Source organism: Culex pipiens, chromosome 2, assembly GCF_016801865.2.
Source record: "Culex pipiens pallens isolate TS chromosome 2, TS_CPP_V2, whole genome shotgun sequence".
Lineage (NCBI taxonomy): Eukaryota > Metazoa > Arthropoda > Insecta > Diptera > Culicidae > Culex > Culex pipiens.
Window position 1 is genome coordinate 69949489 of NC_068938.1, and position 12363 is coordinate 69961851.

Genomic DNA, 12363 nt, shown 5'->3' on the forward strand with positions numbered 1-12363 from the left:
AAATTGCCTATAAATTTGGAGATTTTTTTAATTGTGTTTCAAAAACACATTTTATTTATTATTTAAAAACTTATTTACCCTTCTCCTAGTGGAAAATTGCTCAAAGAATCCGAAAATGAATTCCGTTTTCCGATTCAAAATCATGTTCATTGAGAAAATCATGACACTTTGAGAAGTTTAAAATAATGACTTTCATCAACATTTTCTTAACTATAGTTAACCAACTTTTTAAACTTTTCAAAATTATATAAAAAGTTCTTTTTGAGGTACTTTGAACATTTCTCTACCGCAATCAGTATGATTCTAAACAATTCCGTTCGTATTTTGATTGTACTCTTCATTTTGCGGAAAAATCGCAAACCTATCAAAGTCACCCCGGCTATCAAAGTCACCCCGTTTTACGGTACGTAAAAAGGTATTTAAGTCCAATGTTAATAAAAGTTTATGCAACAAGTTGCAAAAAGAGGATTTTTTCAGCACGAATCGTACATTTATCCTACGAGGTTCACCGAGTTGGATAAATACGAAGAGAGCTGAAAAAATCAAGTTTTGCAACGTGTTCCATACAACATTTTTTGCAATTCCAAAAAATACATATTGAGTGAAATTTTAAGTCAAATTTTCATGTATTTTGTCCATAAATCGTTTAAATAAAAAAAAAATTGAAAAGTGTTACTTTTCGAAACAAGTGCTGAAAAGTTCAACTTTTCAGCACCCATTTGAGTGCTGAAAAGTAGAACTTTTCAGCATTTATTTTGAAAAGTGTTGCTATTCGATTCTGTTATGTTTGGTACAGAATAGTAGGCTATTTCGTCGTTTAAGAATGACAGGAAAAATAAGTAATTTCACGACGGAATTGCAAAAAAAATTATCCAACTTTTTTTTCCTGTAATATGTTTTGAAACTTTTTTTAAGTATTCTGCATAAAGCACCAATTTTAATAATAGAGAAAAAAATAGTTTTAAATAATATGACTCCTATTAACCCCTGTTCTACTTAAAGCTTTGATTTTGAGAATAAAGAAAAAGAAAAAAAAGTGACTTAAATTACAGCTTTTAACCCCTGCTTCAGCAGTAGATGAGCCTAAATAAATAAAGACAGTTATAAAAAAAAACCCCTGCTTCAGCAAACTTCAACCTGTTTTGTTATATTTTTTTTAATATGCTCTAGTTATAAAAATAGCAAATAAATTATGTCTTCTAAAAAAAATCATAAAAATATGGCTAGAAATGGACAAAGAGGAAAATAAAACTTTACAAAAGTTTTATCACCTGTAATTTAAATTTAGATACTGGTACAGAAAAAATACATATTTTTACTAAAAAAATGTAGGAAAATGCTAGTGAAAATCACAGCTAGAGTAACCCCCTGAAACAATGTTTTTTTTAAACATTGACAAAGTCACATAAAATAAGTCAGACTCCCAATCTGCAAATTTAAAAAAATTTTAGGTGTTCTTCTTTCTAATGCTTTTTGGAGATCAAAAATTTGCTGAAAATTGTTTTTTGGATTTTTTTTAAAGATTGAAGTCGCCTACAGGCCCAATATTTTGAAATTTTATGAAATTGAGTGCATCATTTAAAAATTTCTCGGAAATTTGTAGGAACCCAGGAAACTCAGAATTTTTAAATGTTTTCAAGGTAATTTTCTAAGGTTGTTAAAGGTTTTTAATCAAATAAAAAATAAATATTGCCGTCAAGGGAATTTGGATGTCTGCATTGATCTGAATATTTAAAATTGATTTAATTTGAAACAAGGTTGAGGTTGAGAATGTTCATAAAATTTCTTGAATTCAGTATTGCTGGAAAATAATCCCGAAATGAATATTCTTTTAATTAAATTTTTAAACATCTTCTTTCAAAGTTACTAGTTACACAATATTTTTATTTGTAAAACATTTTATTTTCATAGAAAAAAGCTCTTTCAAGTTGAGATAACTGCTTTTTCTGTTCGTTTTGTTCTTTTAATTTAGTTTATTTGTAAGTGTGGTGGTTCGATGTACATTTTTCATACAAAATCAACTAATTGGTTAAAATGTCAAGAAAACCTTTTCAAAATTTAAATAGTTATAAAAACATAAAATTAAGATGTCATGTCAATCTCTGATTCAGAAGTAACATCGACAACCCCTTCCTACGACGCTGTCTAGATGTACCACCATCTCTTCAGTGAACTCCGCCGCACGGATTGCAAAATTTACGATATTTTCCTGACGGTTGTTTTAGGAACCATTTTTTTTCGCGGTACCGTTCCTAGCACCGGAGCACTTCCAAGTAGGACACTGACTTTTGCTAGGACAAACAAAAAAAAGCTGACCTCCGCTTAACATACTGAGCATGTCTTAAGTAGGGCTCGAATATCTCAACTCTTCAAATTAAACCCAAACTCCGACTGGCCAGAGTTCAACCCGCACTCAGAGTGTTGTTGCCATTCAATTGTTCTTGCACGAGGGGGTCACTTCAACGCGGACAGTTTCGTGGGTTGACTGCGATCGGGAGTTGCGAAATATCCTTGTTCGATCTCAACAAAACTACGGTTTATGACGATCGGGACGATTTCATCAACGTCGTCGCACATGGCACCCTTCACCTAGAAGGGGGACATTCCCAGCAGGGAACCAACCGTCGCCGGTTGGGATTGGAGAGGGCCTGCCTCCAATCGGCGGGTCGTAAATTGAATATACTTTGGCCCAAAGAGACGTCCGCGTCGAATGCGCGCAAAGTTGGTTGAAGCCGGCGGCGGTGTTCTTTGCGCAATCTTTTAGGAGTTCGTTCTGTACGAAGTTACGATCTAGACGTGAGCTAGATTTGCTTGGTGGTTTTGGATAATCTTTAAATAGTTTTTTGATAGATTTGATTTTTCCCGTTAATTTTGGAAGTTTAAGTAAAATAATTTAAAAATTTTACTAAACAAGCCAAATTTTCAAGAAAAAAAGCAATTAAGGGTTAAGTTCCCAGAATTTGGGAGGAAGGTTCGATTCAGGGTCTCTCCCGCATTTGGTGACTAGACCAACGAGCTAGCTGAGCAATTCTCTACGAAATCGGTCTTTTTTCTTCAATTTTAATTTTTGTATTTTTTAATCCGACTGAAACTTTTTTGGTGCCTTCGGTATGCCCAAAGAAGCCATTTTGCATCATTAGTTTGTCCATATAATTTTCCATACAAATTTGGCAGCTGTCCATACAAAAATGTTGTATGAAAATTCAAAAATCTGTATCTTTTGAAGGAATTTTTTGATCGATTTGGTGTCTTCGGCAAAGTTGTAGGTATGGATACGGACTACACTGGAAAAAATAATACACGGTAAAAAAAATTTGGTGATTTTTTTATTTAACTTTTTATCACTAAAACTTGATTTACAAAAAAACACTATTTTTAATTTTTTTTTATTTTTTGATATGTTTTAGAGGACATAAAATGCCAACTTTTCAGAAATTTCCAGGTTGTGCAAAAAATCATTGACCGAGTTATGAATTTTTTAATCAATACTGATTTTTTCAAAAAATCGAAATTTTGGTCGTAAAATTTTTCAACTTCATTTTTCGATGTAAAATCAAATTTGCAATCAAAAAGTACTTTAGTGAAATTTTGATAAAGTGCACCGTTTTCAAGTTATAGCCATATTTAAGTTACTTTTTTGAAAATAGTCGCAGTTTTTTATTTTTTAAAATTAGTGCACATGTTTGCCCAGTTTTGAAAAAAATATTTTTGAAAAGCTGAGAAAATTCTCTATATTTTGCTTATTCGGACTTTGTTGATACGACCTTTAGTTGCTGAGATATTGCAATGCAAAGGTTTAAAAACAGGAAAATTGATGTTTTCTAAGTTTCACCCAAACAACCCACCATTTTCTATCGTCAATATCTCAGCAACTAATGGTCCGATTTTCAATGTTAATATATGAAACAATTGTGAAATTTTCCGATCTTTTCGAAAAAAATATTTTCAAAATTTTCAAATCAAGACTAACATTTTAAAAGGGCGTAATATTGAATATTTGGCCTTTTTGAAATGTTAGTCTTGATTTGAAAATTTTGAAAATATTTTTTTCGAAAAGATCGGAAAATTTCACAAATGTTTCATATATTAACATTGAAAATCGGACCATTAGTTGCTAAGATATTGACGATAGAAAATGGTGGGTTGTTTGGGTGAGACTTAGAAAACGTCAATTTTCCTGTTTTTAAACCTTTGCATTGCAATATCTCAGCAACTAAAGGTCGTATCAACAAAGTCCGAATAAGCAAAATATAGAGAATTTTCTCAGCTTTTCAAAAATATTTTTTTCAAAACTGGGCAAACATGTGCACTAATTTTAAAAAATGAAAAACTGCGACTATTTTCAAAAAAGTCACTTAAATATGGCTATAACTTGAAAACGGTGCACTTTATCAAAATTTCACTAAAGTACTTTTTGATTGCAAATTTAATTTTACATCGAAAAATGAAGTTGAAAAATTTTTACGACCAAAATTTCGATTTTTTGAAAAAATCAGTATTGATTAAAAAATTCATAACTCGGTCAATGATTTTTTGCACAACCTGGAAATTTCTGAAAAGTTGGCATATTATGTCCTCTAAAACATATCAAAAAATAAAAAAAATTAAAAATAGTGTTTTTTTTGTAAATCAAGTTTTAGTGACAAAAAGTTAAATAAAAAAATCACCAAATTTTTTTTACCGTGTATTATTTTTTTCTAGTGTAGTCCGTATCCATACCTACAACTTTGCCGAAGACACCAAATCGATCAAAAAATTCCTTCAAAAGATACAGATTTTTGAATTTTCATACATCATTTTTGTATGGACAGCTGCCAAATTTGTATGGAAAATTATATGGACAAACTAATGATGCAAAATGGCTTCTTTGGGCATACCGAAGGCACCAAAAAAGTTTCAGTCGGATTAAAAAATACAAAAAAAATCGAATGACCGAAATCCTAGAGAACTGCTCAGCTAGGCTCGCCGGCCGCTGATGGGAAATAAATCATGTGCAGATTTATGAGGTCGCTGCACTCAAAATCGTGGGTATGCGCGGCGTCGGTCGTCGTCGTTGCGCCAAACTTCTAGGATGGAAATGTTTTGGGAGTTGATTTATTGACGGATTGATGGACGATGACGCGTTTTTGTTTCGTTAAGCGATTACTCAGCCCCTAAGTGGAGTAGGTCTCCAGAGTATACTCTTATTGATATCGGCCTTTAACTAAAACATTCTTAAAATTTTACAGATCTTTTCTTGGAAATGATAAACAAAAACGAGTAATTTCAAAATAGGTTCATTTTAAGTGACACAGTTAAAAGATTGCTTGTTAGCCTTAGAAGGTTTTTAATTATAAACAATCTGAACCAAAAATGAAAAATTAAGAATTTGGCTGTAAATACTGATTTGAAGATCAAAAAGTATATTCTTTTCGTTCTCTACTAATACAGTTACTAGCAACCCAGGATACAGTTAGTTCACAACTCTGCACAAACTGCTGTAACGAGTGTAAACAGCAATTTGTTCTCCTATAGCTCTACCTAGCACTCAACGTTTAAGTCTTCCGTTTTCCTCGCAGGAGAACACCCTTGTCTTCAACGCCGCGGTTGGTTCCGCCGATTTATGAGAGGCGCTTGTGATTTATTGTCGCCGCGTTTGCCACAGTCATCTTCGAAGCCCGTTGAACACACTAAAGTTACCGCTATGTTGTTTACCCGGGCTGTTTGAAGCTTTTTTTCGCACCACGCGGGCTTTTTTTTCTTTTCCCACTTTCCGATTACGTTGGGTGACGCGGGTTCGTCTTCTTGACTAGATTTTTTCTTACCGTCAGATGGGGTGACAATGAGCCAGATATTTGTCAGTGATGATATTCAAATTATATTTTTAAGATACATATTTTTAAACAATAGTTGAAAATCAGACCAACTTCAAAATCACCTCAATTGACGGTACCATGAAAATTCCAACCTGAAAAAATAATTGCTCCGAATGAACTCCCGCAAAACTAATCTGGCGGCGATCGCTTTATTTATCGACCACTGAACCAGAACCGACAGGCCGCGCGACAGTATTGGCACAGTTTCGAGAGCCAAAGCCCCCCACAATCGAGAACCCGTTTATTTGCATTTTAACTGTAACGCGCCGAGGGTCAGCCCAGAACGGTTCTGATGTCAATTAGCATAATCGCGAGAAGCTATCGGGGTCCCCGCCCGAAGACTAATGGCCTATTAAAACATGCATTTTTACTCGTTTCGGTATAGATTCTTGTGCGGTGCGAAGATCTCGTAATTTATCAAGAATTTTTGAACTTTGCGATTCTGCGGCGGATGCGACCTAATTCTTTCTAAAAACGTTAATCAGTAAGAATTCACAGATCGTATTTTACGATACATAAAAGCAGAAGAATTCAAGCAAACATTTAAATACTAATTCAGCTGACATCGAATTCGAATTAACGGTTTTCGATTTCTGAAGGATTTATTATAACTAAACGAAACAAAAATAAGAATACTATACCTACGACAAAAAATATGAACACTCCAAACATTTTTGAGGATGATTATTGTGATTATCTATAATAGATCGTTGCAAATATTTTAAAAGTTTATGTCTTCCCCTTTCCCTTTAAAAATTGGCTCGAAAAATAAGCTGCCAAAATTGAAGTTTAAGCTACGAATTGGAAAATGAAGATTTTTCAGCAAAGGTCGTACCAACGAAAGCTCTGCTTTCGCGTGGAATTTAAAATATATTTGCAAAAAATCCGCAAGAAAAAGGTTGCATCTAATCTAATCTAATCTAATCTAATCAGACCCTAGCGCAGCCAATCTTTCGAAGGGATCCTGGAGAGTGCCTTAGGTTAGATGACGCCTAGCACTCTTCTTGTCATTCATTAACATTTGTAGTGCGCCATTGCATCGGAATGCATTGAAACATCACAAGCGTTAAAGCGGCCAGGCCTACTGCGTAAAGCCGTATCGCAGAGATGACTCGTAATTGGGTTGAGTTTGAGCACTGAGTGTTCGAACAACAACACAATTCTGAATCGACAGGGGAGGAAGAAGCGTGGGGACACACCACCATACGCTCCGAGATTTTTAGATGTATTCGTTGGGAGCACCATGCTAAGAAGGTTTGGTACTCCGGGACCCTCTGGGATGGGACATTGTATTTCCACGAATGCCCTGGACACTATTTGCCGTGGTTATAGCGCAACAACTCGCTCTCTGTAACAGTATTCCTAATTCCAGTCCAAGTTCACCAAGTCGTCATGGCCTAGTAGTTAGCATTTTTGCTTACCAATCCAAAGAACGGGGGTTCGAACCCCGCCTCGAACGACTTTGATTTTTCGTTCATATTTATCATTTCTAATTTCTGACCGTAACCAGTCAGCCACGGCCGCTCCTCCCACAAGAAAAAGGTTGCATCTAAAACTAAAATTTAAAAAAAATAATAATTTGGTATTTTCGGCAAAGTTGTAATACTGATCCAGGGTTACAAGGCCAAAATTTGAAAAATCTAGCAATGTATCGATTAAAAATCTGGAAAAATCTGGCAGACCAAAATCTAACAAAAATGGGCATTAAGTGAAAAATCTGTCAATATTTGGCATAGAGAAGGATGAATATTTATTCTGGATGACACTTGAAAAAACTGGCAACCCTGTACTGATCAATACTGTTTAGGAACAGTCACACTCTTGAATAAAGTTTGATTTTTTCTTGCAATTGTACTGAAAGTTTAACACTCATTTTGATTTTTTACATTTCTTGAATGCTCTAGTGGACTGACAATGTCAACTTTTAATCAGTTTTGTTAAGGGCGTCCAATTTTCCCGGGAATCGGGGAAAATATTTTTAAAATCCCGGGAATTTCCAGAATTGTGAGATATTTTTGAAATGGTCATAAAAATCATTTTTCAAATTATTTATTCAGGTTATAAAGCTTGAAATCAAAGAATTATTAAATTATCAGTAACTGGTGATAATCGAAACTACAATCAGAACAGAACCAACACATTTTGAATAGCATTTAATTTTTTTTGATTTTACGTGATTTGTATTATACCTACGTAAAGACAAATTATAAAATATGAAAATTTATTTTAAATAAGAAATCATAAAAATACACAGTTAAAAAACGTTGATAAAATCGCATGCACATCACCATTGTGAAAAAAGACGCTTAATATTACACACTGCATGTACAATTTTTTGAAAACACAGAAAATAAGTTTCAACCGACGGGGTTCAAACCCAGCACCAACAGTAAGGACTGGCGCCTTAGCCTGCTCGGCCAACAGACCGATGAAGAACGGAAAGGATAAACGCAAATATTAGCTTGACCTTTCGGTCAAGTAGGTTTCCTATACCAATGGGCTAAATTTTTCAGGACGTAATATTTCATAAAATTTCATAGAATAATGCAATTTTTTTTTGTTGCTGTGTAAGTATTCAACTGTCCCACTATTTTCACAACCAAATCTAAACTTACAAACTAATTTATTTTCAATTGAAGGAAAACCGGGACAATTTATTAAAAAAAAAAATCCCGGGATTCTGGAATTCTCGGTTTTGAAAATTCCCGGGAATACTGTCACAGGAAATCTAGGGGTGAACACACTAGTTGTGTTAACGGAGAATTTTGATTTCGAAAGTACCAAAAAATACCAGAAAACATTCCAAATAAATTTAATTATATAATTAAATTTTCTAGTACTTTGTGGCTTGAAAAACTAAATTTGAACTTCATCTTGACATTGCACAGTGGTCCATTTCCGAAAAAAAATTCCGAAAAATATATCCGATTTTCCGGAAAATAGTGCAGTTTTCGAGTTTTGGTGTCTTCAGGTGTTGCAAATAAAAAGGAGCAACTTTTGGTTTGGTTGAAAATTAGGTTGGTTCACGGTGGCAAAAATGGCGGTGATGTAATATTGAAAAAATGCATTTTATTTTTAAAGGGCAATCAACAACTAAAATTTGACTAAAATGGGGTCGCCGAACTGAAATGTTATGTTAAAAACAAGAAAATGGGAAAAATACGTAAACATATTTTTTTGTGATTCGATTATCCGAAGTCCCATGCAAACCTTCGGATAATCAAACTTCGGATAATCGAAACTTCGGATAATTGAGGCTTTGGATAATCGAGTCTGGATTGTATTGTCTTGACCCTCTCTGCCACGTTCACAAAACTGATTTTTGAAGATTTGCTCAGATAATTTCTATAAATTGGTCGTAGAAGGTGTAGATTACGAGATATGATTTTAATGTCGTCGACAAAGTTGCTTCGATTGACAAGCCTAACAACTAACTAAAAGACAAAAAAAAAATCCCAAAAATACTCCTGAAAAGTTAGATTTTAAAATCACCCTAACCGTAAACCACTCTAATTTTCAACAAAACCAAAAGTTGCCCTTTTTCATTTGCAACAACTGTTTTGAAGACACCAACACTCCAAAATTTCACTATTTTTCGGAAAATCAATTTTCCACTTAATTTTGCGATCTGGACTACTGTGCATTGAAAGGTCTTACAAGTGATCTTTTTACAGTATGCATTGCTTTTTTCACTTTTATTCAAAAACTCGTATTATAAATACTTACAACATTCCCGAAGATACTGAGTCGATCAGAAATTGCGTCCTCAAAATACTAAAATTTCCTTACTTTTGCATACCATCTTTGTAAGGATATCTTGAAAATTAGTTCGGAATGGTTTTTTAGGTCATAGGCTGATCATGAAATAAAGTTTAATGAACATGAATTCAAAAATAAAATCAGTAAACCCAAGCTGAAATTTGACAAAATAAACATTTTCAACCATCCTGGTACTGTGATGATGATTTTAAAATATTTATTCTACCATATTTTCGTTTAACATGTCATTCACCAAGATAAATGATAAGGAAAAAAAGTCCTCATTTCTCACGAAGATGATAAGTACCACAGTTGCGTAATTGCTACCAAGATAAGAAGAAGAAAAAACAAACAAACCAACATAACCACTTCGTTCGGCAAACAGCTGCTTCACGCACGGTTAATATTGGTATTCCTTGTAAATCCCACTCATTAAAGCGCCATTTAATGGGCCGCGTTCAATCAACGCACCTCGCCGCCGCCCGCCACGGTAATCCAATTAATCGCAGAATTCCTACTAACCGACTGAACATCATCGGTGCGACCCAGTGTAATCAGGCGGCCCAAAGGAGGGGTAAAAAGAAGGTCTTACACACATTACACAGAGAAATGTATGCAAACGGAACTGATTGCACCCTTTAATTGGCCGGCTTGATGTTGCATGCATAAATTACGTAACCGTGCACGTATGTATGTGCAAACAGAACGAACGAAAAAAAAGTTGTCGAAAAAAAGAGCCGTTTCTACAAGTGCCAAAATGAATCAAGAAAGCAAGAAGGAAAAAAAGCGCCATCGGACTGCAACGTAAAACGAAACAACGACAAAAAATGGCTGACATTTTTCCTTACTTGCAACGCTTGCCAAATCCTGTGGTCGTCCAACTGCGAATTCGAGGGTGAGAGGCAAGAAAAAGTTAACAACAACAACTCCAACAACAGTAGTCGAGACACGCACCATAGGGAGGTGTAATACCAAGAAGAGGAAAAGTAGACGGACGCCAGAGTCGCGCGGAAAAAGGAAAACAACTGGGTGAACCCCCAAAACGAAAGGAAAGGTGGAAATATTGTTCAGTGCAGGTCACATTTTGATAACAAACAACACAAAAAGTATATATTTAAAGAAGGTGAGCAGTTCTCTGTAAGTTGTTGAATCCCTCTTGAAGGAATAAACCCAGGCTTCAACTAAATTTGAAAAGTAATTCTTAAATGGTGTAATGATGAATGTAAACCTAATGAAAATAACTAACCATAGTTGTATATTTTAATAAGGGGGTAGGGTAGGGAATTAAAAGGAACAACTCGTCTCTTTGTATTCACAGTAATGCATTCTGCTAAAACGCTCAACCAAACCACAAAGGGGGTAGGGTTTTTTTTCATATGAAAAATTTAACTCCTTCAAAGTCTTTGATGCAATGCTAAAATAAAACGAAATTTCCTTTTTCAAGCTATGCATTTTTTTATTATTTTGCAGATTGATGCCGATGTGCTCTCTTGTTCTAACTAATCCAAAATATTACCAAAAATCGTTTTTCTGACAATTCTAAGGGCAGATTCAGATTCAGCGGGCAAAATTATATGAAAAACTAACTTGATCCACCTATGTGGTTGGAGCCTTCCTCACTCATTACCAACAATGGTTGATTTGATGGGGTTGTACACAAATTTCATCTATTTTTTAGATTCGGATTAAGAAAGTACATAAATATCCCTTAAATGGCCAAATCTCGAGACAGGGTTGCCAGATCTTCAATGTTTGGACTTGTTGGAAAGGTCTTTTGATAACCTATCCAACGATGGGTCGGATGATGGATCCGGACATAGTTTACATACATTTAAGTGAGATCCGGCTACAAAAAAGTACATAAATATCACTTAAGTGGTCGTAACTTGAGGCAGGGTTGCCAGATCTTCAATGTTTTGGACTCGTTGGAAAGGTTTTTGGCAACCTATCCAACGATGGGTCAGATGGTGGATCCGGACATAGTTTACATACATTTAAGTGAGATCCGGCTTCCAAAAAGTGCATAAATATCACTTAAGTGGACATATCTCGAGACAGGTTTGCCAGATCTTCAATGTTTTGGACTCGTTGGAAAGGTCTTTTGATAACCTATCTAACGATGGGTCGGATGGTGGATCCGGGCATAGTTTACATACATTTAACATGGTGTCGATTTCTGGAAAAGTCAGGGAAAACCTGGAATTGTCAGGGAATTTTATTTGACCTGGAAAAGTCAGGGAAAGTCAGGGAATTTTAAGCTGGGTCAGGGAATTTCGATGATCCTAAAAATATTACTACAAAATTTCATTTCTTTTTGTAAATTTGCCCTTGATGATGTATTTGAATGTCTTCCAGGCCAAACTTTGCATCATTGATAATATTTATTTTTTTTATATTGGTCAGTCTGGAAGGAACGTTAAACTCCATATAAAAAATGCTTAAGAAAAGGGTCACGAAGAAAAGGAACAGCAACGAAAAGTTTCATTTGGCATTTCTTTGCGCATTGCTTGTTTGCAATATGTTTAGGTTTAAAAATCAAATAATTTGGATTTGCGTTCAACTGAAAATTACAAATTACTAGCGCACACAGGGTGGGACAATATGAGGCAGTTGCCCCACCATCCTCAGAGATTTGTTCTAAAATTGGTCGTTTGCTCAGCATATAGAGACCATAGAGAAAATCATACATTTTTTTTCAGAAAAATTGAATGATTAAAAAAATCTAAAGTAAAAAAAATCAAACATTTGA

The 12363-nt window shown here is 34.7% G+C and overlaps 1 protein-coding gene across 6 annotated transcripts in view; it reads right to left on the minus strand.

The window, feature by feature from the left end:
• LOC120416081 (protein spire) overlaps positions 1 to 12363 on the minus strand; it is a 343750-nt gene that overhangs the window by 102093 nt on the left and 229294 nt on the right. For 5 of the 6 annotated variants that reach the window (XM_039577758.2, XM_039577763.2, XM_039577762.2 and 2 more), the window contains one exon: positions 10463 to 10495. The exons of the other annotated variant lie outside the window; for it this stretch is intronic. In XM_039577758.2, the coding sequence (XP_039433692.1) occupies positions 10463 to 10495 (33 nt within the window). The remainder of the gene's footprint in view (positions 1 to 10462; positions 10496 to 12363) is intronic. 6 annotated transcript variants of the gene reach the window in all.